Source organism: Pelmatolapia mariae, linkage group LG5 (genome assembly GCF_036321145.2).
Source record: "Pelmatolapia mariae isolate MD_Pm_ZW linkage group LG5, Pm_UMD_F_2, whole genome shotgun sequence".
In the NCBI taxonomy this organism is placed as follows: domain Eukaryota; kingdom Metazoa; phylum Chordata; class Actinopteri; order Cichliformes; family Cichlidae; genus Pelmatolapia; species Pelmatolapia mariae.
The window spans coordinates 32669245-32696321 of NC_086231.1; the positions used below are offsets into that span (position 1 = coordinate 32669245).

The 27077-nt window shown below is 42.6% G+C and overlaps 1 protein-coding gene across 2 annotated transcripts; it reads right to left on the reverse strand.

Annotated features, from left to right (window-relative positions):
* Window positions 1-100: 100 nt before the first annotated feature.
* On the reverse strand, window positions 101-27077 carry LOC134628125 (carbohydrate sulfotransferase 11-like). 2 transcript variants are annotated; one of them, XM_063474806.1, is made up of 3 exons: window positions 26534-27077; window positions 6470-6549; window positions 101-2631 (listed from the first exon to the last, which is right to left on the reverse strand). In XM_063474806.1, the coding sequence occupies exons 1-3, from the start codon at window positions 26625-26627 to the stop codon at window positions 1786-1788; spliced, it is 1020 nt and encodes a 339-aa protein (XP_063330876.1). In that variant the 5' UTR covers window positions 26628-27077; the 3' UTR covers window positions 101-1785. The 2 variants fall into 2 exon arrangements, with proteins under 2 accessions (XP_063330876.1, XP_063330877.1); XM_063474807.1 differs by lacking the exon at window positions 26534-27077 and adding an exon at window positions 24490-24566.

Consider the following 27077-nt stretch of genomic DNA (forward strand, 5'->3'; position numbering starts at 1 on the left):
TATTGCGTTGAGAATTCTTGTAATTATTAAGGAATTAACAATTCTTTCTGAGATGCATTTTATTTGAAAATCGTGAGAGAAACTTTACCTATTTTGGTTGGTTTGACTCTGTGGAATCAGAAATGGCACAATAAATAAAGACAATATCATAGTTTACACAAAAGTCTCCTCCTACAGTACGAAAAAGTAAACAAAGTCACAGTTACAAAAGTTGTCATTTACAACTGACCCCCCCCCCCAAAAAAAGGCCCAAAAGCAAAGGCACACATGTTGAGCGACATTCACTGTCTAAACATGAATTTAATACTTTAATCATTATGCTATGGAACTTGCAACAATAACGTTTGTCGTGCAAATACACTTTTAAAAACAGCAGACCACAACTGGAATAAAATGAAGCCAAAAATATTCCATGCTAGGACTGAGTGATCGGAAAAATATATACGTTTATATCGCATATAGTCCAAAGCCGTGTTTTTTGCACTTTTTTTTTCCACTTTCTTGCTCCTTTTTGGTTGGTGGGTGGGGCTGGGCATATTATGTTAACATAATGGACCAGGAAGCGATCAACCTGGGAGCTTTCTACTATCCAATGATTCCTCTGAGGCTTTGAGCACTGCCAGCAGATATCCTGGCCAACGGTTGTTCTACTAAACATTGACGAACTTTTTCAAATTTAGATTCAAATTACTGTCCAATAAAAGCCAGCAGTTTTCAGTTTGCACTTCGGCAATGCGTTCCCTTTTTCCGCTCTTCACATCCTGCATGCAATCACATGCTGCTCGCACGGAAAAGCCAAAAGCTTCAGGTTGAGATTCTGCATAATTACAAGCAGAAATCTTTTTTTAAATGGAGACATATTAGACTAAATCGAACCTCAATTCATACTGTACATGTATAGAAAAACATTTCACAAAACACTAAACACTTTTGCCATTTTTAAGTGGCTGCTGTTGAATTGATTGGCACTGAATAAAAACATCTATATTATTCAATCAAATTAAAGAAGTAGACCAAAACCTACATGTGCAGTTGGGCAACCTAATCAATTAGCAAGCAGGTTATCCTGCTGTTTGTACCGCGTGGACGCACTTCATCTTCTGCTTAGTTTAGATCCTTTGGTTTGTCCGGTTTAACCGTCTGAGGTTTAAATTGTCATTATTGGACCTTAATCTAACCTTAACTCCAACGCCAGGCAATCAGAGTATTTTTCTCCCAAGATCTGGAAAACTGGGAACGAAGAAACGAATCATTCTGACTGACCACAGAAAAGCCAGTTTTGCCTCGCTCATAAATATACGGTTAGAGTTATCACGTATGATGACGTAGACCTCAGACAGTTACAACCATAATAAACCCAAAGAGCTGATTCTTCTTTTCCTCAAACATCTCTTTGATGATTGCAAACAGATATTATAGCAATGCAGTAGTTGGACTGACGGTGGCCCGGTTGGAAAGTTTCAACATATCGCCCAACCCTGTTTCACACATTCAAAGGCAATGAGCAACATCTAGTTGCTCGATAACTACAGTACAATAGGATTTGCCTTTTTTTTAATTTTTATTTTATTTTTTTTAGGCATCAATGTTGATCTTATGATTCCTTCAAGAGTTCTCCATCGTAATGTTCTGTCTCAAGAATAAAATTAGTTTTCTTTGGAGCTCTGATAAGGATTGCTCTTCTTTCTCTTAAAACAGAACTTGCAGTGTTTGCATGGAGAAGCTTCTTCTGCAGGAGTCCAGGCTCTGTAATTTAGTTTCTGTGTGCACGAGTGAAATCCAGCCTCATCTAAACTTGAGGTAGGCTGGTACAGAGTAATTGAAGAGCAGGAAGTCCATGCGATAGAGATTATACAGCTTCTTCTGATAAAAAGGGCTGATGTTGTGGAAGAACTGGGCAGCCATGTCTCCTGTAGTCCTGGTGCTCTTGGACGAGGCGGGGAAGCTGACCTGGTCCTCCACCCCGGCCAGCTGCAGCACGTAGCGGGAGTCCTGCTCCAGCGTCTCGTATTTCCCCACCACGTCGTAGTGGATGAGGCAGGGGTGGCACAGTGAGTGCACCCGCTCCCAGTGCTCATTGAAGGGCTCTTCTCGCTGGGTGGCTGGGTCCACGAGGTAATAGACAAACTCCTCAAAGGAGACGTCATTTCCTTTTTCCAGAGCTTCCGGCTGCGGGTCCGGCCTGTGCCGCCGCACTATCTTTGTGCCGTATCGTTTATGGAAGGCTGTGTTGTAGCTCCGTGTGAATTTGTTGCGGTACGCAGACACCAGCCGCTCAAAGGGCTCGCGCACGAAGACGAACTTCAGGTATGAGCGCAGCCGCTGATTGATCTGGGAGGTGGAGTACTCAGAAAGTGTGCGGAGGTTTCCGGGGATGTGAGCCTCGTTGGCAGGGATTGCGAGAGGGTCTCTGTTGGACCCGGCAACGCCCGTCAGAACCATGAGCACCCGCTTCCAGTTGGTGCAGGCCACTTTGGGCACGTAGCAGTAGAGCAAGCCGTGCTGGTCGTCCACGATGATGTGCTTCAGGTCCTCGGGGATGAGGACTCTGCGTTTGCGGGTATAGGAGCGACAAGCTTCTTCCAGCAGCTCCCGTCTGCCCTGATGGATCGCCTGTACCGCCGACTCAACCTACAGGGATGAGAGGAATCGCAGAGAATTGGCATTTAGTAATAAAAGAAAAACCTGAGTTACAATTTATACGAGTTTTTCAGGTCAGTTTATGGCACTGATTGTAAGTTATGATGACAGAAGTTACCAGAAGAAATTTTTCCCTCTTCATGGTAAACTCTGCTGTTGCTCTTTTCCCTGTTCAAGCCAACTTTCAGCATCTGTCCTATTAATAGCTACACTGCTGGTTTTTGGGAGGAGCGCATGTAAATGTACCTCCACAGGCTCTTTGATGGTTCATGTCCCACAACTCCTCAGGTATCAGTGCAGGACTTGCATGACATTAAACCCAAGGAAAAGTGATTTAAAGTTGGGACAGTTTAAGTTATAATGTGACGAATGTGAGAATCTGGCCTTCCTGAGAGGACTCCACTGATTCAGCAGCACTACCTACATTGCCAATGTTCCCTACGGTCCAATTTGTAAGGAATGTTGAACAATGCAGGTAGGACAGCTCAGATATGACCAACTTTGTAGCTTCAAACAGATCCAATAAGCTCGCTTCCTTCCAGTGCCACACCCCCTAATTTCTCCCCACTTTCACCTTCAGCAACTCAGTGTTGCTTAAGGACATTTAGCAGATTTTGTGCAGCGCCATCCGAGGCTGAAAAAGGCTCTTCTCACTCCACCCTTATGATGATATACGGACGCCGCTTACAGCCAAGGAGAAAATGCACTCACAGATTTATCTCCTCTGGTGGTCTTAATTATGGCCCATCCCCAACTTTAATCAAGTTACAGGTCATCCAGTTCAGCTTGGCCTCTGCGTGGCACAAATGTCTTATTTACTTCTTTCATTTACTCAGCCTGGCATCCCACTGCAGTGGTTGGAGTCCTGAGACTCTCATCTTGACTCTGCGCCTGACCCTATGTGTGGCTCTCTGTGTTTAGCAGCAGACACCTGAACGACTGCAGAGCCAACACAGACCCTTCCTCTCAGCAGAGGTTTGTGCACTGTGTGTACACAACAGTGTGTTTGAAACTCCTGTTTCAGTCTTCTCATGTGAGCAGGATGCATGATTTCATAGTTTGAGGATATTAACAGATGTTTCATGGCATTCAAACCTTCAAAAAACACTAAAAATTATAAAATGGCCATCAGTCGGCCTCAGACTTTCCTGCCAGTTTTTAAAAGAGGTCTCGAGCAATAATTATCCAGATTTTGTGGAGGTCTTTCAAAGATTTTTTGTGGACATTGGCTGCTTTTTCACTCAATTTTTAGACAAGTCTTTGTACCTGACCATTTTTAGAGGAATGCTGCTCGTTTTGGGTTTGTTAACCCACTTCACTAAAGTATAAAAAGGCTATCTATAAAGCACCTATCTCAAGTCAACCAATGTCGTATCTACACACACACGACTTACCATTTAAATCTTAGTTCTTTGGTATCTTTAAGCACTTTGTTACAAGCAGCGCATCACAAAAACTTAAAAACAGTTTGAAGAGAGGATTTTTGCACCCAAAAAGTGACAGCAAAGAGTCTTACAACTTTCTTACAAGTTGTAAGCAATGGTTGCACTCAATTCTTAATCGTATTGCTCAGTTTCTTCCAGTCGCCAGGTTGTCAGCTATTCCGCTACACGTAGCTTTTCACCCAGTTACCTGCTGCACATGTGCAGAGAGCAACAAATGGAGACAGAATCAGTCGCCCATTGTGTTTACAGAATTAAACAATTAAATAAATCTGCCTCACATTAATCAAGCTCACTCCAGCATCCTGCTGCTGCTAAACAGTTTAAGTGGAAATGGAACAGTGAAAATATCACATCAATTGGAAGCGAGTGGACCGGACTCCACTGGAGCTAGTTTGTTTTCTGGCATGTGCACCATCCTTCTCCTCACAGGGAGATTTAACTGGAACCAGCTGTAAGATTTTCTTTAATAGCAGAGCCCAGATCATGGGCGAACGCTGAAAACCTCTTTACGTCTGCGTAGAGGAAAGTGGTCATTCAGAGCCCCGCCCACGGGTGTTTATCTGAGAAAGCCTCCTCAAAAAGCAAATACTGAATTAAACTCAATAATGGCAGCCCTTTACAGAGAACAAACTGATAGATAAAAGTTACGCTGAGTCATCGCTGTTTAATGTCAAGTGAGCTTGTGTCAAAACAAAGCGGGGATGAAAGTGTGTATTCAGATACGTCAACACCCAGTGAGGCAGTGGTTGTGTACAGCTGTTATAAGCAACTCATAACTAGAGTGGAAATGAAAGGCTGCACATGGACATGTTTCTGTGTAATACTAAGCTCTAGACAGTAAGCATGCTAACGACCAAAGTGGTTCATTACAAAAAAAAGTGATATTTTTGTATTTCCTGATAAAGAACGGCTCCTGTTACTGCTTTTAGCTTTATGTAACCTGTGCATGGATGAAAGCAGTCAGACGCAGCTCTAAATATAAAACTCTTAACTGCCTGACAGTATCTGTACAAAGTCGTGAATCCTCCTCTATAAATGTCGTGTCTTTAATTCCACGAAAATGGCCGACCTTTATTTCTCCTCTTTTACCGCTCAGATGGGAGTGCATCAAAGTATTTCTCCTTGACATGAAAAATATCACAACTATCAAGACTTCACAAATTTCCGGGGAGATTTGTCTCTTAGACATTTCGTTACAAAGAGCAGGTATTACTTTCCTTTAGATGCAGCTAAAGCAGATTTATGAGGACCGGAGCAAAACGTGGACTGAACTGCTGAATTAAGTGGAGGTGGCTCTTCTATGTTCAGCCATGCGTTTATGAAGTGGCTGTTTGGTCTCTCCGATGTAGCATACACTACGATGTTAAGTTAGGAGTTTTGTCTTTGGGATGAACCAGTTTTTGTCTGAGTGTGTGGCTGGGTCTGAAGTACACGGGGATGTCGTGTTTGGAGAAGACTCTCCTGAGTTTCTCTGATAAATCTGGTACATAGGGGATGACAATATTGTTCTGATTGTCTCTCTGACTCTCCCTAGTTGGTGTGGTAGTGCATGACCCACTTGGGAACACTCCCATAGGGCTTAAAATCTGGGACTCTCGACCAGTTGCTCTTACAACTGAAGAAACTTCTCAGATGAGAGGTGAAACATCTTCAAGGAAACTTAAAGAAGTCCAGACGCTTTTCTTTCCAAGCTCCTTAAAAACCTCTGTGTTTTTCTATCAGCCATGGATCGGCCTCCCCAAAGCCCGGACCTCAACATGACTGAATCAGTGTGGGATCATCATGACCGAGCACAGAACGAAAAGCAGCCAACATCCAGAGAAGAGCTTTTGAGTGTCTTTCAAGAAGCCTGCAGAACTATTTCTGAAGTCTAGGTCAGTTCTAAGAAAGCATTCATTAGCGTTCCAGCTGTTCTGAAGAATAAAGGTGGTCACACCAAATGTGGACTTTCAAGCTTGTTAGAACTGTACAAAGTCTGTTTTTACCTTTACGCTGTATTTCCATGTATGTTTGCATGTTTCAGTAAATCACTCCACCTACTTCTTTTTTCCCAAGCAAAGTATAAACAATTGTGACTCAAGAGTTTTGGACACTGCTTTATTTATGCCAACAAACTGCAGGAGGACTGAATTTCCACAGCTAGAAGATTATTATTAAATATTAAAAATGAGACCCTGTTTATCATTAAACACTTGGCCTATCCTGTCTGGTTATATGTGCTCTCTTTCATTCAAACATAGAACGTGCCAGAAACACAAAGAATCATAAAATCACAAAATGACTATTTATCATGACCTTTGCCAAGTTTGTAAAAATAACCCTGAGTAATCCTGGAATAAATCCTTACAAATAAATATTTAAAGTGTACATGACATTAGACTGACCTGATCGCCATCGTACAGCGCCTGTAGAGGACTCCTCCTCGACTTCTGTCTGCTGCTGCTTTCACCCACCGCCTCTGAGGCTGAGGAAAAAGCACATCAGTTATCAACTCTGACAGGTATCTCACACAAAGCACAAAGTGTGGAGCTGTCACCGCTTAATTATCACTAATAATGCTTTTGTGAATGTGTCATCATGCCCAAATGTGGTCCTGGTGACCCTGACTGTAGTAGTTTGGCTGGTGTTCATATTTCTGTGGACACATTTTAAAGAAAATATGCACGATACATTTGCAAACTGTCAACATGAGGTGAGTTAGAAGGGGGGCGGTGTCCATCCCATGATTACCAATCAGTCGCTGACTTCACGCTTTTATTAAGTTTAACATGCTGCAGCCTGAAGGGGCGTGAGCTTACTGCAGGGTTTTAGGGAGGAACAAAGGCCGAGGATAAAGAGGTGCAGCGCAATTATTTTATTTGATTATTCACTGAATTGAGGAATGCCAAAATTATAATTTGCCTTACGTGATGATCAGAACAGTGAAAGTATGTAAAGTGTTTCAAGGCAGCTATAGCTCAGGAGGTAGAGCAGGTCATCTACTAGTCGGGAGGTCGCTGCTCCAGTCTGCACGCCAAATATCCTCAAGCAAGATACTGCACCCAAGCAGTACACAAGAATCAGCTCATTTACTATTTAACTACTGCTGTTGGTGTTAACTATCATTATCATAAATAATAATACAGGGTGGTATCATTAGACAGATAAAACAGGTGAATAAAGTGCACTGTAGAACATTAACACAAACTGAGCACAAAAAAAACATTGCACTGAAACAATAAAGTAAACTTTAATGGTTTGTTATCGCTGCTTTTATTTGCTCAAGTGTTTTAGAAACGGAATATAAGAGTTTTGGCTGGGCAGAACATATAATTTTGTTATGTCAGACTAAAGTTTGAAAGGAAGGATAAAAGGACCTTATTTATGTCCTTTGGCTTAGATCCATTATTTGTTTCCTTCCAGATATTGGACAAGTACAGAGTTTCACCACATGATCCTCAGATTTAATCTGGGTAAAGGTAGTCGATCTGTTCCTCCTAAAAGCTGCAGGCCTTCGTGGGAGAAAAAAAAGAAAAAAAAAAGATGCAAAGGCGTGCGGCCTGGTTAGGGAAGGCAGTGGTTGCTTCACTCCAACTCAAACAGTTTAATCATAGTTAGAAAAATGAAAATGAGCTCTCAGAACAACATCTACCATCACGTATTCTGCACTCCAACCTGCCTGCAGTGAAAGCAGAGATGAGCACCATGCTGCTGAACCATGACTCACTGACACGACAGGGAGCAGCAGGACTCCAAGATACTACGAACATCCCCACAGGAGCACAGCTTATTTGATTTATAGAACAAGCTCATCACATCGTACACTTTCCAGCCACAGATGTTAGGTGTCACATCAACACTCACGGAGACTGAGTTACTGAGAGAGACACTTCCATCTGATCTGCATGTTGTGGACGTAGTCACTTTATATAAAAGCCATATCTTCACTCCATCTGCAGCGTAGTGTGGAGGTTATTTGGTTTTTCCTCAGAGATAAACACAGATACCCCCGCTTTATCAGATGTTCTTTTATGAAAAACGCACGCTCCCTAAATGAAACGCAGATGTATTCTGGTGTGTTTAGCCAGTAAGTGTTAGCTTGAAGATAAAACTGCAATCTGTCACCTTCTTCAGACGAGATGAGTCATTTTAGTGTTTTAAATTATGAAGTTAGCCAGGAGGCAATTCGTTAGAAGACTGGGCAAAGAAACAGCTACTGTGGCTCTGTCCAAAGATCAGGCAATCTGAAGCTGCTGTAAAAAGCTCACAGAATAAGTCCTCATGTTGCTGATTCAGTTCAGCTGAAGAGGGTACTCCAGTATCTCGCTGAACTCCGACCACCTGGTGCAGTGTTGTAGTTTCATGGTGACATCGGTGCCCCTTTCTGGAAAATCCAGTATTGAACCAACTTTGCTTTTAGCGTGCGTGTCGATTCCAGGAAGACTAATCCCTGCAATTAGTGATCCCTTTCTACACACGTTAGATCTTGCTTCAATTCATGAACTTCCCAGTATGTTTGACGATTCAAGGAATTCAAGTATTCAAATACACACACACACACACACACACACACACACACACACATTCAGAAAACTCCATAAATGTTCTTCTGTATTGCTGCCATTTAAATTAAACTTGACTCATATTCCTGAAACCAGAACTCTTCTTGCTCCATAACCACAATGTGAAGAAAAATATCACATTAACTGTTTAATGATTACATCCACACACACACACCTCCAGTTTTAGAGGCTCGGAATTCACTGACAAGCAGTCTAACAGCCAGGTTCCCTCATTATCGACAGCAAACTAAGCAGATAAAAGTCATACTTGAACTTGTTTCAAGTGTTACACAGAAGCAGTTCACTGGACCACTATGAGGTTCAAAGAGGCTCAGGTTCAGATAAATGCTCCTAAACTGTTCAGACAGCATATAACGATGCAAATGGATCATAACCCAAAGCGTTCTCAGGGCAAAGAACAGAGTCGGTGACCTAACATCAGCCCAGCATGCTTTTCACTTACTGAGACCAAAAGTGAACAGCAAACCTCAAAGAAGGAAGCACGTGATGATGTCCACAGGTGCTGGACTACAGTCAGTCAGCGACTGCAGGGATACCAGTCACTCTCAACAAATGAAAAAGGGGGATTATTTATAAAGTTTGGAATTAATAAAGTCTGTCCCTTCAATTAACATCTTCATCATTTGATAAAAAAAATAAAAATAAAAATCAAGTGATCAGTTTAAAATCACTTGATTTAAAATCCACCGTGACGGCATGCTGAACAAAAGGAAACTGTATGTGATAATATCCACTTTAGGATTTGGATCTTTTGTCTTGAAGCCACTGGCTCATGGCTAAACTCAAGTTTAAACACACAACTTCCTGTTAGAGACATGCTCTTAACAGCGCATCAACAATGAAATGACATCAGTTTCCTCACAGAGACAAGGCCAGGCTGCTTTTCACTGGAGTAAACATCTGCAAGCAGCTGCGTGGCTGCAAGTCCAGATTGAGTAGTGCAACTCAGCACTAACTGCCCATTGAACAAATGACTTCCTGTGCTGTGCCATTATTCAAATGGCAGTATGCACAAACACCTTATGTACAAGTCTGCCTTTTATGCAGTCATTACGCTCCAAACTTGCACGAACAGCAACATTTGTCATCTGGAGACAATTAGATTTACAAAAGCTCAGGATTTGTCACCAATTAGCTGCTTTAATTGGAGACAATGATGCTGTAATGGTTGAAAATGAACTGCACAGGCCCAACACTATTGTGCACAGGCTACTGTAAGACTCAAGTGACCACATGTGTGCACCTCTCTCCTCCCTGTGGTGTGGTCAGGCCACTCATGGCAAACTGGTTATGAGCTGTAAACACGCTCACTGCAGGCAGCCCAGCATGCAGTAAGGAGCATACTAGTGCTGGGCGATATGACGATATATATCGTGTGGACGATAGAAAAGTGTCTATCGTGCCATTTGTCTTCTATCGTTTATATCGTACTAACCCAAATTTTATAAATTATTACATGAAATATATAATTAACCCTTTACAACTGGTCGGAGCAGGTACACTCCGTTTTACCTAACTATTTTTAAACCCCTGTAGAACTGGAACCACATAAGGTAGTGCAATAATTTTTTTTTTGCATGTGAAACTGGAGGAGTTGTACTTACATCTAATGCCATTAGCTTGTCCAAGGTCACGGTTTCCTTCCACATATAACTTTGCAAAAATTGCATAAGAAGCACTTGCAGCAACAAAAACACAATATTCCAAACTTGCAGCAACAAAAACACAATATTCCAGAAACACGCTTTGCCGACGTTCATAAGACTTCCTACGTTGGCATATCGCACGTCCGCCATTACCTGCCCGAAACCGGAAGTGACGTCATTTTCGCGAAAGGGCCTTATAAGCCTATGTTGGTGTTTTTAAAAGACATGTTTGACTTTATGCTTTTCTGTATCGTTTCTGGGATGCTTAGAACTCAAATTACACTGTTGGAAATAGTTTATTTTGATGCATTATAATATTTATTTTCATTTTTCCTGTAGTATATAAAAATTAGTGTATCTCAAAAATAAAACTATGAAGACACTCAAAATAAATTTCTCGTGGTTGGAAACTTTTGTATTTACAGTTTTGAGGGATACACCTCTTAAATTCTTTTTAACTAGAAATATATGTAAAAAACAAAAACGATTTTCAATTTTTTTGTAGTTTATTGCACTACAAGTTTTTGCAATTTATGTAGTTACTATGGACTTAATGCATACATATTATTAAAATTTGGGCTATAACGGTTGTATTGATATATGGAAACTTGAAATACTCCCACAAGTGGCACTACAGCATGTAAAAACATAAAGATAAGCTGTGGCGGACTTGGTTCTATGGTAGGTCTTAAAGGGTTAAATAGCCTGTGGCAAATATATTAGTGTTGTCTTCTCACTATACATGCTCTTAACTTTATGCAAGTAAATAATATGGTATAAAAAAATGATATTTTTCGCAAAGAAACTCCGTCTCGTGGTTTGCTGCTGTACGTGCACCCGGATTTGCGACATACTTTACGGTAACTCAAAACAAAGACTGCACCCTCGGCACTCGCTGTTTACAGACTGCGTACTTTCCAGATGACCACAGGTCAGGTCGTATATCGTGATATATATCGTTATCATGATATAAAGTAATTCATATCGTGATAAATATTTTTTCCATATCGCCCAGCACTAGAGCATACTATACAGAATCATTGAGAATACCTGCAAGAGACACGCAGTCGATCATACAAGTGAAATCACAGGTCTTTACTAGCTTCTAACAGCAGGTGAGAGTAACTAGAGAAATACTGAAGCTGTGCAACAGTATTGTATAAAGATCATATATCAGTGCCCGTCTTATTTCAGACACTTTCATATATACTTGCATTCCAACATGGCACACTCCACCCCATGTACTTATTAACATAATGTATGAATCTGGTCAGCGTAGCGTTGTCTATGTCAGACCTTCCCAAAGTGTGGGGCCCGCCCCCTAAGGGGGGCGCAGAGCCATTGCAGGGGGGGCGCGGCATGAAAGAGGGGGGGAAACAAAACGCTTGGACACTGCTAGCACGGGGCGGCCACAGAAACGCAAAGCAGGAGATAAGGGATCGCTGAATATGTTTCCAAACCAACCTCATTCTAAGCCAAAGACTAGAAAATATGGTGAAGCATATCTGCCCTTTGGTTTCACCTGCACAAGTGCTGAGGTAGGTCTCCCCTGCAGAATTGGTTTTCCCTGTGTCGGGAGCAGCACTGGGCTCTCCAAATCACGGACAAACAGTATCCCACAGCTGTTTATGTTTTTGAACCCATTTTGCACAGAGAGACATTTTTTGAAAAATGTATTGATAGCAATGTTGAATATTATTACACAGGAAAAAAAAACAACTACACCTAAAATAATTACACCGTGACGCCTCTGCCTTTCTAAATGGAGGGACAGTAACTGCGTGTGTATATGTAAGCATGTAAAGCCTGCAGATAGTCAGATTAACAGTATTGTGTCTCTATCTGCCATTCTGCAATTCATCTCATGTAAACAATAACCTGGCGCACAGCGTGACGTGAAAAAAGGCACATACCTTTGACATTGCCTGACGAACTCTGTATTCCTCGTCCACGTGTAAACGCAAAAAAGGAGTTTTAAAAAAATCTCCGTTTTCGGTGATTCGAAATGCCGTTTACGTGTGAACGAAACAGCTGCGCTTTCAAAAATCCCCGTGTAGGTGCGGACGTAGCGTGAAAGAGCTAGTAGTTTATTTTATTACTACCTGTAATTTATTGCAGATTACTTGTATTTGCTTAATTTTTTACTAAATGTTTGAGGTGTGAAATAAACCGCAATGGAGCAAAATATGGGTGTGTGTGGTTGGAGGATGTGCGTGCGTGCGTGCGAGGGGGGGGGGCGCGAACATTTTTCTTGTAAACAAAGGGGGGCCCGGCAAAAAAAGTTTGGGAACCACTGGTCTATGTCAAGCATGCCAGGTGCAGTTACTGATAAGGAGGACTGCAACAGTAGACCATGACTGTTGCATCAGCCGCCTCATTTTGCAATCTTTTACAACTGGCCAACACTCTCACCACACATTAAGGCTGCACAGTTAATGGAATTTTAATCTTGATCATGATTTTAGCTTCCCACAGTTAAATGAACACGATCACATAATATTTAAAATATGTGCTCAGCCAATAGAATGCAAAGCAAAAAGCAAATCAAGTCCTCTGACTGCATGCCAGCATGTGACAGTCACAGCCGTTCTGAAGTGTCCTGGACTAGTAAGACTACGTTCAAAGACAGATATACAACAGAATTCAAATGTCCTCGAAGTGGATCATCATCATCCATTTTTCAGAAATACTCTTAAGCAATCAGCTGGCTGAAAAAACACACCAAAAACTGCAGTTCTAAATAAAACTCGGCCAAAACAAACAAACAAACAAAAAAACATGGCTGCTGATGTGAACTGTCCAACATCAGCTCCATAAAAGTCCATTAAAGCGAGCTGTGCATCAGCGCTCACAAAGATGCACTGACATCACCAACATCTTTGCCAAAGATTCACTCAAACCAAGTGAATAAACACCAATACGGACTAAAAAGTGATCAAAATGATCACTTTGACCATAATCGTTCAGCCCTACCACAGATATAGCACTAAATGTTAATGTTCAGTTCAACAAAAATATAAGCTGCCCAGTGTTAGCTTGCACTGACTTCTACGCAGAAAGCAACCATTAAAACAGTTTACAGTGTTTCCCACTTAACTTGAATGCACCCAGTTTAGAGGCAAAATTCCCAGTCTGGCTGCAACTAAAGTTATTCAGGACCAATTTATAAAAGCCAAAAAAGGATGCATTGCATTTTGTTCTTTTGCACTCTCTCTTAAAATACTGTGTGGAATGACCCATGGAACTTAAATGAAGCAGCCATTTCCCAAAAACACCTAAAAAAAAAACTGCACTTATTTTACTAAAGTGAGTTCAGTTTTCAGTCAAATTTGGTCAATGTCAACAAATCTGCACGTGGTCTTCTGTCCAGTCTTTGAAGCACAGTTTGTCTGAATTCAGACAGGACAGCATTGGCTCATATCAAACTTGGCAGTTTGTGGATTTACTGATAAGCAGGATTTCAACAGTTGAACATGACTGTTGTGTTAGTGGTCACATTTTGCAATTGTTTACACCTTGACTTACACTTTGACCACATGTGATTATTTATCACACAAACACAAAAAAAACACTACAACCCCATATAAAGCCAGTGCCTGACATGCACACGCACTACATTTAGTTAGCTAGCACTGGCACTGCTGTCAGTACTGACTAGGGCTGCTCGATTATGGCAAAAATGATAATCACGATTATTTTCACTGAAATTGGGATCTCGATTATTTGACGATATTTATTTAACAATAACAATGAATGGCTAATACGTCGGGTTCCGTGTCGGCTCGTAGCCGAAAAATAGCTTTACTTTGTTGTCTGGGTCAAGTTTGAGACAGAGAGAGGCGTTGAAAGGCTGCTCCAACGGAACTTATTGTTTCGGAGGAAAACACGAACACGGTGTACAGTCGAGTCTTAATAGCTTACTTACAACTGGGCTCGTCAGGCACTCTTCTTGGCTGCAGTGGTTATTATTATATTTACATGCTTCCAGCTCCCGTTTCTGCTCGATAACAACTCTACTTTTCCACTCTCCTTTTTCTCCCTCCTCGCGCTCAGACACATAACGGGTATGGTAGTCCATTCTCCCTGCAGCACGGACTACACTGCCCATGAGGCTACATTCTTTAGAGCTATGCCTGTAGCATTCTGCCTATTAGCTTAGCACAACAACAACAACAACAAAAAGGCGCTCTCTCAACCAGGAAACACAGAGAGCGTCATCCTGTAACCATAGCAACCGTAACGCTGCAGCCTGGAACAACAGAACATAGCTGTCAAACAAAACCCAAACAGTCCTGACCCGTGACAATATGAAACAGGAAAATACCGCCGTGTAATCCATTTATTTCAACAAAGTAACTGTATTCTGAATACCACCTTTTTAAACGGTAACTGTAACGGAATACAGTTACTCATATTTTGTATTCTAAATACGTAACGGCGGTACATGTATTCCGTTACTCCCCAACACTGTTTGTAGTGTTGCTCTGTGGTGCAGCTATGACACTGTAGCAAAGTTTCCACACTATGTCTACTTGATCCACGTCTGACTCCGCGAACCCATAATGTTTCCACACCACTTAAGTCGTTTTACCTCTCTTTTCAACCAACGGCATTCTTTCTTCAGCAGCCATCATCCTCTCCTCTCCAAACACCTTCTGCTTAGCTTTCCGAGCTTCCCTCGGGTCCTCTTAATTGTTGCGACGCGTGTTGGAAACGCAGAGAGGTGCGCTCGATTCGCCACACGGAGCAGCGCGAGAGTAAAGCACGAGGGAGGTGCTAATAATCGGCTCAGTCATTTTTAATGATCGTTGAAAGCCCAGATCGTTCTCCAGAGGCCTGGTAATGAACTGATCACTTGATTCAGGTGTGTTGACCTAGGGTGATATCTAAAACCTGCAGGAAACTGGCCCTCGAGGCCTGGAGTTCGACACCCCTGTTCTAGAGGATTAGAACCAAAATCCAACCAGCAAACCTTCAACAATCTTACAGAGTGATTGCCATTAGTCAAAGTCAGACTCAGTTTGCAGAAAAGTTTCTTCCTACTAGCCGACCTTTGCAATCACCTTGAGATAAAAAGTTGCTGTGAGTGTGCAGCACCCTCAACATTAACTTGGCTCCTGGTTTGACACAGGCAAACATAGAGGTACCAGGACAAACAGACTGGGAAAACACTTAGAAAGTACTTAGCTGTTGCAATACCAAGAATATCACTGATCACAGCAAACACTCAGAAAGATTTATACATAAGAAGCAAGCTTCACAGTAATCAGCATCAATTCTTTTGACACATAAATAATCTTCTCATTTAGTGGATTCACCTCTGCCAAAAAGCCAGATGATGCCTTATTACTGGAATCAAGAGAGTCACATGCAGCCGGATGCTGCTGCCAAAAGGAGGCTTTGTCTTTTGCCTTGAGCTGCCGAGGTGAGGAGATCATTCTGCCACAGCGCACCAATTTATCTGACCTGTTTTCTAAACACATTTCATTACGACCCCTCCCAAAGAGAGCACTTAAGTGGAACAGAGAGGTAGCGGCTGAAATGATTCAGAAGCGGACAAACACCTGGAAAACTGAGTGTTTCAGCAACAGGGTGAGACGGCACACTGAAAAGGTTTGTGTCTCATCTGTCATCTGCTAACTTGGCATCAATTAGCAAGCAAGAAAATTTACAGTCCAAGTTTTGTCATGAGGTATTTAAAAGGGGGCCAGGTGAAAATATCAAGAAACTGTTTAAAATGTCAGAATAGCTGGATATCAGAGGACTGGGCGCAGACACTAGGACACACTGCACAGCATAGATATAGGTGGAAAAATGTGTGCTATGTTTTGCCATTAGAAGGGGAAAAAAAAAAAAAAAGCTGCTGGCTATAACCGTGTACCACTCTAACAAAACAGTGTCTCAGCTGCCCTTAACTCCTCCACTGATACAAGACGTCTGAAACTCACCAACCCCAGCTAAGGCAGACTCAAAGGAAGACGTCGTCCTGTTGGTTTAACCCTGTCTGGACCCCAAAGCCTACAGCATTCCTTACGGTACGCACGGAACCAAATGCTGGGGAAATGCAAAATATAGAAAGGCCGATGTGTGTTCCTCCTGTCCGAGCCATGAAATGAGCTCTGTGTTTAGGTCCCACTGGGAAAAGAGCACCCCCCCCCCCCCTTCCTTGACCTGACTTGCCAAAGAGTAGCTTTGACGCTGTACAAGGGAAAGCCTGATCCTTTTAGGCCACAAATGTGTGTGTAAAGGGTGTTAGTGCATAGGCAGGAGCATGTGGGTGGTGTACTGTCTTTTTACAGAGTCTTAGAATCATCATCATCATCATCATCATCGTTTATTTATATAGCACTTTAAAAACACACAAGGCTGACCAAAGTGCTGAACAATAGAAACATAATAGATACCATAAGAATAATAAATACGATAAAATAATAAACATAGCGAAAACAATAAAATATAAGTAAATACAAGTCAGTCAACCACTGAGTCAAAAGCTAGTGAATAAAAATGCGTTTTCAATCTAGATTTAAAAACCAGCACTGATGTCGATTGCCTAATGTGAAGAGGAAGATTATTCCAAAGCTTAGGAGCCACAATAGAGAACGCTCGGTCTCCTCTCAGTTTCAGCCGTGATTTGGGGACTGAGAGCAACAGCTGCTCAGCTGACCGGAGCGAACGAGTGGGGACATAGGGCTTCAGCAAATCAGACATATATGCAGGTGCCAGACCATTTAAAGATTTAAAAACCAATAAAAGAACTTTAAAATGAATCCTAAATTCAATTGGAAGCCAGTGCAGGGAGGCCAGGACCGGAGTAATGTGCTCAAATTTCCTTTTACCAGATAAAAACCGTGCCGCAGCATTCTGTACTAGTTGCAGGCGTTTCAGAGTGCCCAGTCCAACCCCTATTAAAAGGGAGTTACAATAATCCAAGCGTGAGGTTATAAAAGCGTGGATAACAGTCTCCAAGTCACGCCTTGAAAGAAAAGGTTTAACCTTCGACAGACGCCTGAGGTGATAGAATGACGATTTCACCACCCCATTCACGTGGCCATCAAAGGTAAGTGCAGAGTCGATTTTTAACCCAAGATTGGTAATCGAGCTCTTCAGGTGAGGGGTCAGAGCAGCAAGGTCAACATCAGGGATATCAGAGGAACGATTCGGGCCAAACACAACTGCTTCTGTTTTACGTTCATTAAAATTTAAAAAATTTTGAGCCATCCATGACTTAACATCACTAAGGCAATCAAGCAGGAGTCTAATTGGGGAGCTATCAGAATGACTGAAAGGAAAATAGAGCTGGCAATCATCAGCATATAGATGAAATGAAACATTGTGTTTACGAAAGATCGCACCCAGTGGCAGGAGATACAATGAAAACAGTAATGGCCCAAGAATAGATCCCTGTGGTACACCCCATGACAGAGGGGCCACAGAGGACGATGATGAGCCCAACTTAACACAGAAGCTCCTGTTTGAGAGATATGATTTTATCCACAGGAGTGCCAAGCCAGAAATGCCCACACAATGCTGTAATCGAGAGATCAGCAGGTTGTGATCCACTGTGTCAAATGCAGCAGTCATATCTAGTAGTATAAACACTACGTGTTTACCACAGTCTGTCGCTACCAGAATATCATTCATAACCTTTATGAGAGCTGTCTCTGTGCTATGAAACGGCCTAAAGCCGGACTGAAAAACTTCAAGCATTTGAAAGTTGTTTAGATAATCCATCAGCTGAGTGTGAACAACCTTTTCCAAGATCTTACTCAGAAAAGGAAGTTTAGAGATGGGTCTAAAATTTGACATTACTGAAATATCTGAGCCTGGCTTCTTAAGTAAGGGATGAATAACTGCATGCTTAAACTCACTTGGTACTTGACCTGACAAGAGGCTGGTATTGATTATGTTCAGAATATGTGGTCCAACAGTAGGAAACACCTCTTTCAGAAAACGGGGATGAACGACATCATTCGGAGAACCACATGGATTAGCAGTTAACACAAGCTTCTCTAGTTCAGGTAGAACAATTGGTTGGAAAGCAATAAGCAAATTTAAACAGGGAACAAGCACAGCCGGGCCAACAGAAGATACAGTGGAGGGTCTCAAACTAGAAACCTTATCCACAAAGAAATTAAGAATCCTATTACACATAACCTCAGAAGATTGCAAAAGGACATGATCCTCTGCATTCAGTACAGAATTAATGGTATTATACAGAACACGAGGGTTATGTGAATTAGCAGCAATAAGTTGTGAGAAATAGGAGTTTTTGGCGGTCTTTACTGCCCTCTGGTAAGCTTTCCAGCTCGTCTTAAGAGCTTCCAGTGAGACGTACAGCCTGTCCTTTTTCCATCGTCTTTCACATCTCCTACATTCTCTTCTAATGGCTCGAATAAAATCAGTTTGCCAAGGGCTGGCCTTGGGTTTACACTGCCTGAGTCTTAGAGGTGCAACAACATCAAGGGCAGATTTACAAACAGAGTCCAGATGAGATAGTAATCCATCTACGGAGGACGACTCGGAGGGACTGGACACCAGTTGTTCAAATAGTGTTGAAAAACCTTCAGCAGTATCTGAGCCAAAGGCACGATAGCATCGCGTCGGTGTAGCCCGTTTAACAACAGGACTAAGAGGAACAACGTCAAATATAATGGGCATATGATCAGAGAATACAGCATCCTCCACATGTAAGTTACAGACAGATAACCCATATGACAACACCAAATCCAATGTGTGACCACGTTCTTGAGTGGCACATTTAACAGATTGAACAAGATTAAAAGAGTTCACCAGGTCCATGAATTCCTTAGCCAGGGGCTTCCCTGGGCAACATACGTGTATATTAAAATCACCGAGTAGCAGGACCTGGTCATACCGGGATGCACAGTCAGCGAGAAACTCCGAAAACTCAGATAAAAACTCCTTGTTATATTTAGGAGGCCGATAAACTATTGCACACAGCAATGAAGGCGAGTGGCCCAGTTCACACAGGCAAAGTTCAAAGCTGGTGTGGCGTGTCCATGAGGATAGTTGCTTAAACCCAAAGTGTGATTTAAAAACAACAGCTAACCCCCCGCCACGACCAGAAGCTCTCGGAGCGCTAAAATAAGCACAGCCGGCGGGCAGCAGTTCAGAAAAAACGCTTAACTCACCGGGTGAAGTCCAGGTTTCAGTCAAACAGAGGAAATCCAATTCATGGGAAGAAAAGAAATCCTTCAGGATGAAGGTCTTATTCACCACCGATCTGGCATTTATTAAACCCAACCTGAGGGGAGCTGGTTCGGAGACCTCCGGGGTATTGACAACCAGATCCACCGATCGAAGGTTTGATCGGTCCATCCCCCTCCAACGCAGATGCCGAAGAGGGAATGATTTAACAGGGCTGCTCCCGATAGAGCCGACAACGGGAACCAACCAGGAATCCACAGGATCCAGAGCACGCGATGGTACCAGGAGTCGTGGAAAAGATTGACGAACGGAGCGTAGATCGTGAGGAAGGTAAGAAATCCGGATTCTCAGCTTAACGAGGCGACCTCCACGGGTACCCCGTCTCCTGCGTCGCTTCCGCATATCTGGTGGCAGTGGTAGGGGATGCCAGCGCAATGGTACTGCTTCCAGGTAGGGAGGCAAAAAACCCTGGCTATCTTTACCAAACCAAACTGAAACTTTGGTGGATGAGCCGATTTCCAATAAAGTCTGGCGATCATACGACAGTATTAAACTGACATGTTGCACAACATTAGCTGAAAACAATAAAATCAAACAGGTAAAGAAGAATGTATGCAGATCCAGGAGTCCCTATGAACCTGTGCAGAAGCGTAAAAGAGTTCAATGTGCATCTGTGGGGCGACTCATTAGCTGGCTGACTAAAATCCATCACATCTGCAGTTGAGCAGTTGGAAACAGTGACAATAGACAAATATTTAGCTGTAGTACAATCCTGAGGTCCATTTAACTTAAACTGAATCTCCCGTGGGTCTAGGCACCACCGACTTTCTTCATATGCAAAAGCAATGATGGTTAAATTCACTAATGGACCTTAACAACCCGGTGTTAGAGTTTTCTGTTTTATACGTACATAAAATCAAGGAAGCTTCCTGCTGTGAGGCGACACTTTAACCACTAGTCACTGCTGTCAGTGTCACAGATTTATGGGATACTACAATGACAGCTGTTTACTGGGTGATTCAAGTTATTAAGGTTCATCATCTGAGGACACTGAATGTCTACCATACATTAGGGCGGTCAGTAACTTTACCGTGACAAACACTGCATGCATTAGTAAACACAATCAAATAGATTGGTATTTATTCTGCACTCTTCTAGTCTTCCTGATCACTCCGAGCACTCTACACCATCACCTCATTGTATAAACTTAGGAACTTTAGTTACCTCAGATTAACATTAACCATCTAAGGATCTTGGAAAGAAAAGCGTCTGGACTTCTTTAGGTTGCTTGAAGATGTTTCACCTCTCATCCGAGAAGCTTCTTCAATTCTAGGGTCAAATGGTGGAGAGTCCCAGATTTAAACCCAGTGGGAGTTTCCCCCCAAAGAGGGACAAAGGACCCCCTGATGATCCTCTACCTAATCACATGAGCCAAGGTGTGAAAGTGGGTGTGGGTCACAATCAGCCAGGGTTTCGGGTGAGCTCATTGTGAAACCTGGCCCCACCCTATCATGTGATTTCCTGAGGTCAGATGGCCCAGGATGTGAGTGGGCGTTAAGGCGTCTGGGGAGGGAACTCAAAACTGGATTATAGATGGCAGACAGTTGGTGTCGTAAGCCACCGCCTCTGTTCAAAGATGGTCGCTCACAGTGGACATAGATGGCCTCTTTCACTCCTCTTTCAAACTGTCTGTCTTCTCTGTCCAAAATGTGAATATTGGCATCCTCAAAAGAGTGACCTTTGTCCTTAAGATGCAGATGGACTGCTGAGTCTTGTCCCGTGGAGGTGGCTATTCTATGTTGTGCCATGCGCTTGTGAAGTGGCTGTTTGGTCTCCAATGTACAGGTCTGGGCATTCCTCGCTACACTGTACAGCATACACCACGTTGCTAAGTTTGTGTTTTGGGGTTTTGTCTTTCGGGTGAACCAGTTTCTGTCTGAGTGTGTTGCTGGGTCAGAAATGCACTGTGATGTCGTGCTTGGAGAAAACTCTCCTGAGTTTCTCTGATACACCAGCTACATAAGGGATGACAATGTTGTTGCGTCTGTCTTTCTTATCCTCCCTAGCTGGTGTCTGATCTTCTTTTCTGTGCATCATCACCTCATTGTATAAACTTAGGAACTTTAGTTACCTCAGATTAACATTAACCATCCCACCAGCCAATTTACAACCACATATAAGCCTAACGTGCATGGACATGCATTCTAATCAATTTGCAATAGGAATCCAGGAGTGACAGACCTCTGTATACCCACTTATTATTTCAACATAAAACTAAAATATTAAAAAAATTATTGATTCCATTATATATACACTATATGATCACTGTATATCATATATGCCTTATGAAAAGGCTTGATAAAGAGGAAAAGATCAATGCACCTGTATATGTAAAATTTATGTAGAAACATGTACCTGTACACGTTGTCATCTCGCTTGTTGCCTTGGCTTGCTCTTTGAGTGAGGAATAATAAAAGCCTGGCTCTGCGTGGGCTTTTTAACAGAGCGTGACTAAAATGACTGAATCAGAACCCTAACCCATACAATATTTGCCAGTGTAATTTAGTCTGGACCAAAGTGGGGATGAGTTGAAATATTTGGCTACCACAGAGCACTTGGATTGAAACAGTAGAGCAGAAGACTTATTCAGTAATTTTAATTGCGAAAGGACAAACCAGAAAAATCAAATCACTTGAGGATACTGGCTCTGAAAGCAGATGGTCCTAATGTAATTTTGAAAAAATGCCTCCAGAGTACTTTCTGTGCTATCAGCTCCTGCGGTGCAGTTTCATGAATATGCAGCTGGCTGGAGAACAGGCTGGAACAGCAGGACCACCCCGACCCGTCATCATGTCACCGCAGACGGACGGGGATCTGACAGCAGCCAGGAGGAACGAGCGATTTCAGCTGGCAACTGCACGCCGCAGCGTACGAAGATCAGGTCACACACTGTTCCCGTGTGGATGCGTCTGCTTTTAATTGGAATATGTCCCATCCACAAGTGACCATGTGTGAAAATTAGGTTCCAAAGAGCGTCGCAACAATTTCGTCAGTGCTCCGACAGAGTTCTGGGAAGCCAATTTTTATGACTTTTGTGGCCTCAAGTCAAGCCCTGACAAGGAAGGTATGAGATGGGGGTAAGTCTCCAGTACATGAATAACAACAGCTGCCCCGAGGCCCACACAATAGTCTCAGGCTCTGTTTGTGATTAAACAGCTACAACTAGCTACACTCATAGCAGTCAGCTTACATCTGTATGTTCCTGGATTTTACTCCCAGGAAAACAAAGGGAGAAGTCCCTCACTGTGCTGTAACATACAACACCACATTCCAGACTATGATATACTTCTTCCTCTTCAGTCAATGCGTCTAAAAGCCCAAAGGAGAAATCATAGTGGCCACTGTAGTAAAGACACCTCACGCTGACAGATAAGCACATCTTACAAAGTCAGCTTTTCTAAAACAGATGTGAATTTCAAAGACCGGATACGAAAACGTCACAAAGGGTTAAGTTTCTGCAGCATGAAAGGCAACTCGTGTTCTGAAAAACTATTTCTGTCCAGGATGTTACAGTAAAGCTACTCTGCATCTATGCAATTATCCTAAATTTGGATTAGCACTGCAATTCCAAGCACTGTAATTTTATGCTAACTCTGACTTGGCACTATGTTCCTTTGTTATGCGGCTGTTCTCCTTCAGCTTCACGTCGCCTAAAAACACTCTGACCTTTACCCCAGATAGGGGAGGTGAAGCAGCTCTAACTAACTGCATATCTGAAACCAATTTAGATTCACTTAGAGCAGACAGGCAGGTTTAATGGTCGGTGCGTGAGCTGCATTCCAGGTGTGTTCGAAATACATGGAGCCAACCCCCCCCCCAAAAAAAAAAAAAAAAACCAGAGGCAGCATCTAGGAATGTGTGCACTTATGCCATGTGTCTCATCAAAGCACTGGTTGTAAACCAGTTAAATCAAAATTAACTCACAAAGGCAAATTAATACACAATAGCAATTTACAGTAATCGTAAACAAAAGCATCTTTAATTTTGGGGGGTTTGCACTGTCGATCGGACTGGACAATCATTCAGTGCCGATTTTTGTAGCTGGTGAGGAAACAATTGCTTTTGTGCATTTATCCTGGCTACAAACCTCTCGTTTTGACCTGTAACGAATCAAGCGCTCCCCTTTCTTTTATACAGCGAAGCTCACAACCTTGTGAAAAAGCCAGTTTAAATGGATGGTGACTGATCAAGATTGCTACCTTCTTTTTCAAGCGACTAGGGTATGATGCTGTTTTAAGACCTGCTTACTTAACAAGGACATAAAAAATTAAACTTGCAGTGCCACATTTTTGATGGGACAACTCTAGTGTGCTGCTCTTCCACACCAATACCGAATTTCCCACGAAGGAGAAGCGCAGGTGTGGCCAATAACACCGCCGATGGCTTCGTTAAGTCATTATATCGCCGAGCAGCAAACCATCATTACTGTCATTAAACACACCCCTTCTTTTCCTGCTAGGACATGTCTCCCTTTTTTATTAGTTACAATGAAGCAAAAGCAATTTGTCCAGTATAGCTACATGAGAACGTGCACACAGATGAACCAATTTTTTTATCTAGAAGTCACAAATGTAAAAGTCAAGTCAAAGGTTAGTTATGAAGTTCTATGGGATCGCCTGCTAGGGCCGATATTTATTTTAAAATAAATATATACACATTTCCACTGACATGCAGATGAAACATAGTTTTGTTAATCTATGAAGCTGACACTAAAAACATGTCACAAAGGCCTGGATTATCTGTAATTTTCTATCTCTTAATTTGAATTTGCTCCCCAAAATGTCAGAAATGTGAAGTCCTGTGTCTGGATAGCAGTACCTTAGCCTCTAGTACTATCAAGGACACATTTTTTGTTAGTCCTTTGGACTGGCGCGATAAAGAAATATCTAAAAATCTTACTGTGCTTTCTGTAATACTGTCAAAACAACAAGCACCATGTTTCAGAGCAATATTGAAAGACAATACTCATATAGCTTCATGATCCTGATCCACAGCTGGCCCAGTTAACCTGCCGAGTGTTTCTCTTCTCCAGTGGCACCCCACTCCATGAATCCTGGAAGTTTCTTCCTGTTAAAAGTGAGTTTTTCATCCCCACTGTTGCCAAGTGCTTTCTCAAAGGCAACTGTTTTCTGTATACAGGGATGTACCACAGAAAATGTACAATAATAATAATAATAATAATAATATTACATTTGGGGAGTTCTAATGTTGCAAGCTTTTTGGCAGTGGAGGCGTTTTTAAGCTGTTATGATCAGCAGTAGAAGTCAGCTTTTAGATGAACACAGATTTGTAAGATGATGAGGAAACCCCCTGATCAGTTTAGAGGTGGTTATTTCCTATTTACGTTCACCGTGAGGGGCTAAGAGTACATTTTTCACCATCTTACATTGCTGTGATTTAAGTACACATGGCCACTGACCAATGGTCATGGCGCTTTGCATAATAACGATCATGAAACTGATCTTCTGGCTCTTTGTTTGGCTGTGGTGCTTGTTTCAATTATTATTCAACTTTATTGTTAATGCAGGTGAGGCTGAAGAAGAAACTTGGTTAAGAAAAACTTTCTGGGATTTTCTACCTGGATGATTAAGAATTCCTCAAGCTTTTAGTGTATGACTATCAAATCAAAAGAAATGCGAGTGCGAGATCCTACTGTAAATGCAAAAATCACTTTTTTTGCGTTTAATGTAAATACATTAAACAGCACAGACTCTTACTTTATTCTTTTACAACTGCATGCTGAGACCATCTTGCAGCACTATCGCATCATTTCCGAAGAACCACACCCTTGATTTTGATTTCAACCACACACCTGTAACGGTTTGTGACTGTATCTTACACAGTCACACCTACCGCACTGACACGTTATCCTACTGACAGAAAAGCATATCAGTCACGCTATCATAACCGATAACGCTGACTTTAACAGTGCAACACTACACTGACAGTAAGGTCTTTCACAAGTTACTTATGGACATGTCACACACCCAAACTTTCTGGGATCGCCATTAAATGTGAATCCACCTCACAATATGGGCTATACCTACAATTTTTAGGCCCCTAAAACAGCTGAGCACGTGTGAAAGAGGCCTTTGTATGTGGCAGAGGGAAGCAGATCCCACCGAAGGGACAACCCCACTGCCAGCCAGCTGCGTCTGCTCCCAGCCCTCCTCCCTGTAGCTGAGGAAACACTGCGCTAAACACTCTGCTAATGGAAGTTTTCCTCCTGTTCCTCAATTTAGATCTGAGCTTCATGGGAAAATAAAGACATCGGGATGGAGCACAACAGGGTGAAATGACAATGGGCTGGAGGCCACGCTTTAGTATTGGAATGACAAGGACCAACAAGTCGCACAAAAAAATCCTTTATAGCTGGGCTAAGAATGTCTCAATAGCCTGCTTTCATGCACTTCACTGATATGTGTATTGGATTACAAGTATGCCACAACCCATTAACACAGCAGGTTATGAATGGGTTTTATTATGAAGGCATGGGCAAACCCATATGCCAACAGAAAAGGACCAGCTGGTCTGCTGCAAACTTTAAACTAGTGAATAACAAGAGCCCATACATCAGATACACTTTTGTTTCCACACAAGAGATCCTCACAAACACACAACCCTTTATGGGACTATAGATCATATATGATTTTAAATTTAGAAATTTAAATTAATATTTAATCAAACTTCTTTTGTTACTGATAAAAGGAAGAAAAAAACCCTCGTATTTAAATACTTGAGTCATTTGCAGATGGATGGAGATGAACTGATAAAAGTGATGAAATATTTGCTTTGCTTGAAAGGTGTCAGGTTGGGACGTCTGTGTAAACTATTCATGGGGCGCTTAATTTCTAATGTTTAATGTTTTAGCTATAGTTTTATTCTTAGCGTAGCGGCAGGCAGACAGAGCGGGGATACAGGAGAAGGAGCGCTCCGATGGCAGGGTGTGGAAGCAAGTTTAAGCAGAGCAGAGGGGGAAATATTGTGTATTTATGGGATTTATGCTCACCTGGCTTCAGACTGCTGTTAAAGTAGAATATGACCATGACGAAACATCCCAGGGACAAGGCAAAAACCATCCGGATCACCCTGGGTTTCCTCATCCTGAGAGTCTCTGGAAGCCACCGAGAAGCCGAGCCCAATCCTGCCAGGGTTCAGGCGAACGACACGGTTTTTGTCGAGTCTACTTCACCGGCCGTGGGAGCATCGATCCGGTTCGCTGCTCGACCTTTGCCGCTCCTTATCTTCCTGGACATCCTCGCATGCCGGGTCAGGAGGAGGCAGCGGTGAGGGAGGACGAGGGGGCCCCGGGCGGCAGACTCCGCTGGTCTGCCGTGTCTCTCTCGGTTACCGACGCGTTTCTGTGTGCCTTTGTAGAGACGACAGAGAAGGCTGCATCACTGCCGCTGTAGTGCCAGCACAGGCCGCCGGACTGCGTGGGTAACGGGCGCTTTATACGCCACGACAGGGTCTTTCCAAATGTCCGCTTAACCCCTTTCTCCCCACGGACACAGAAAGGGTCCAGCCACTCAACGACTCGGTGGTCGACAAAC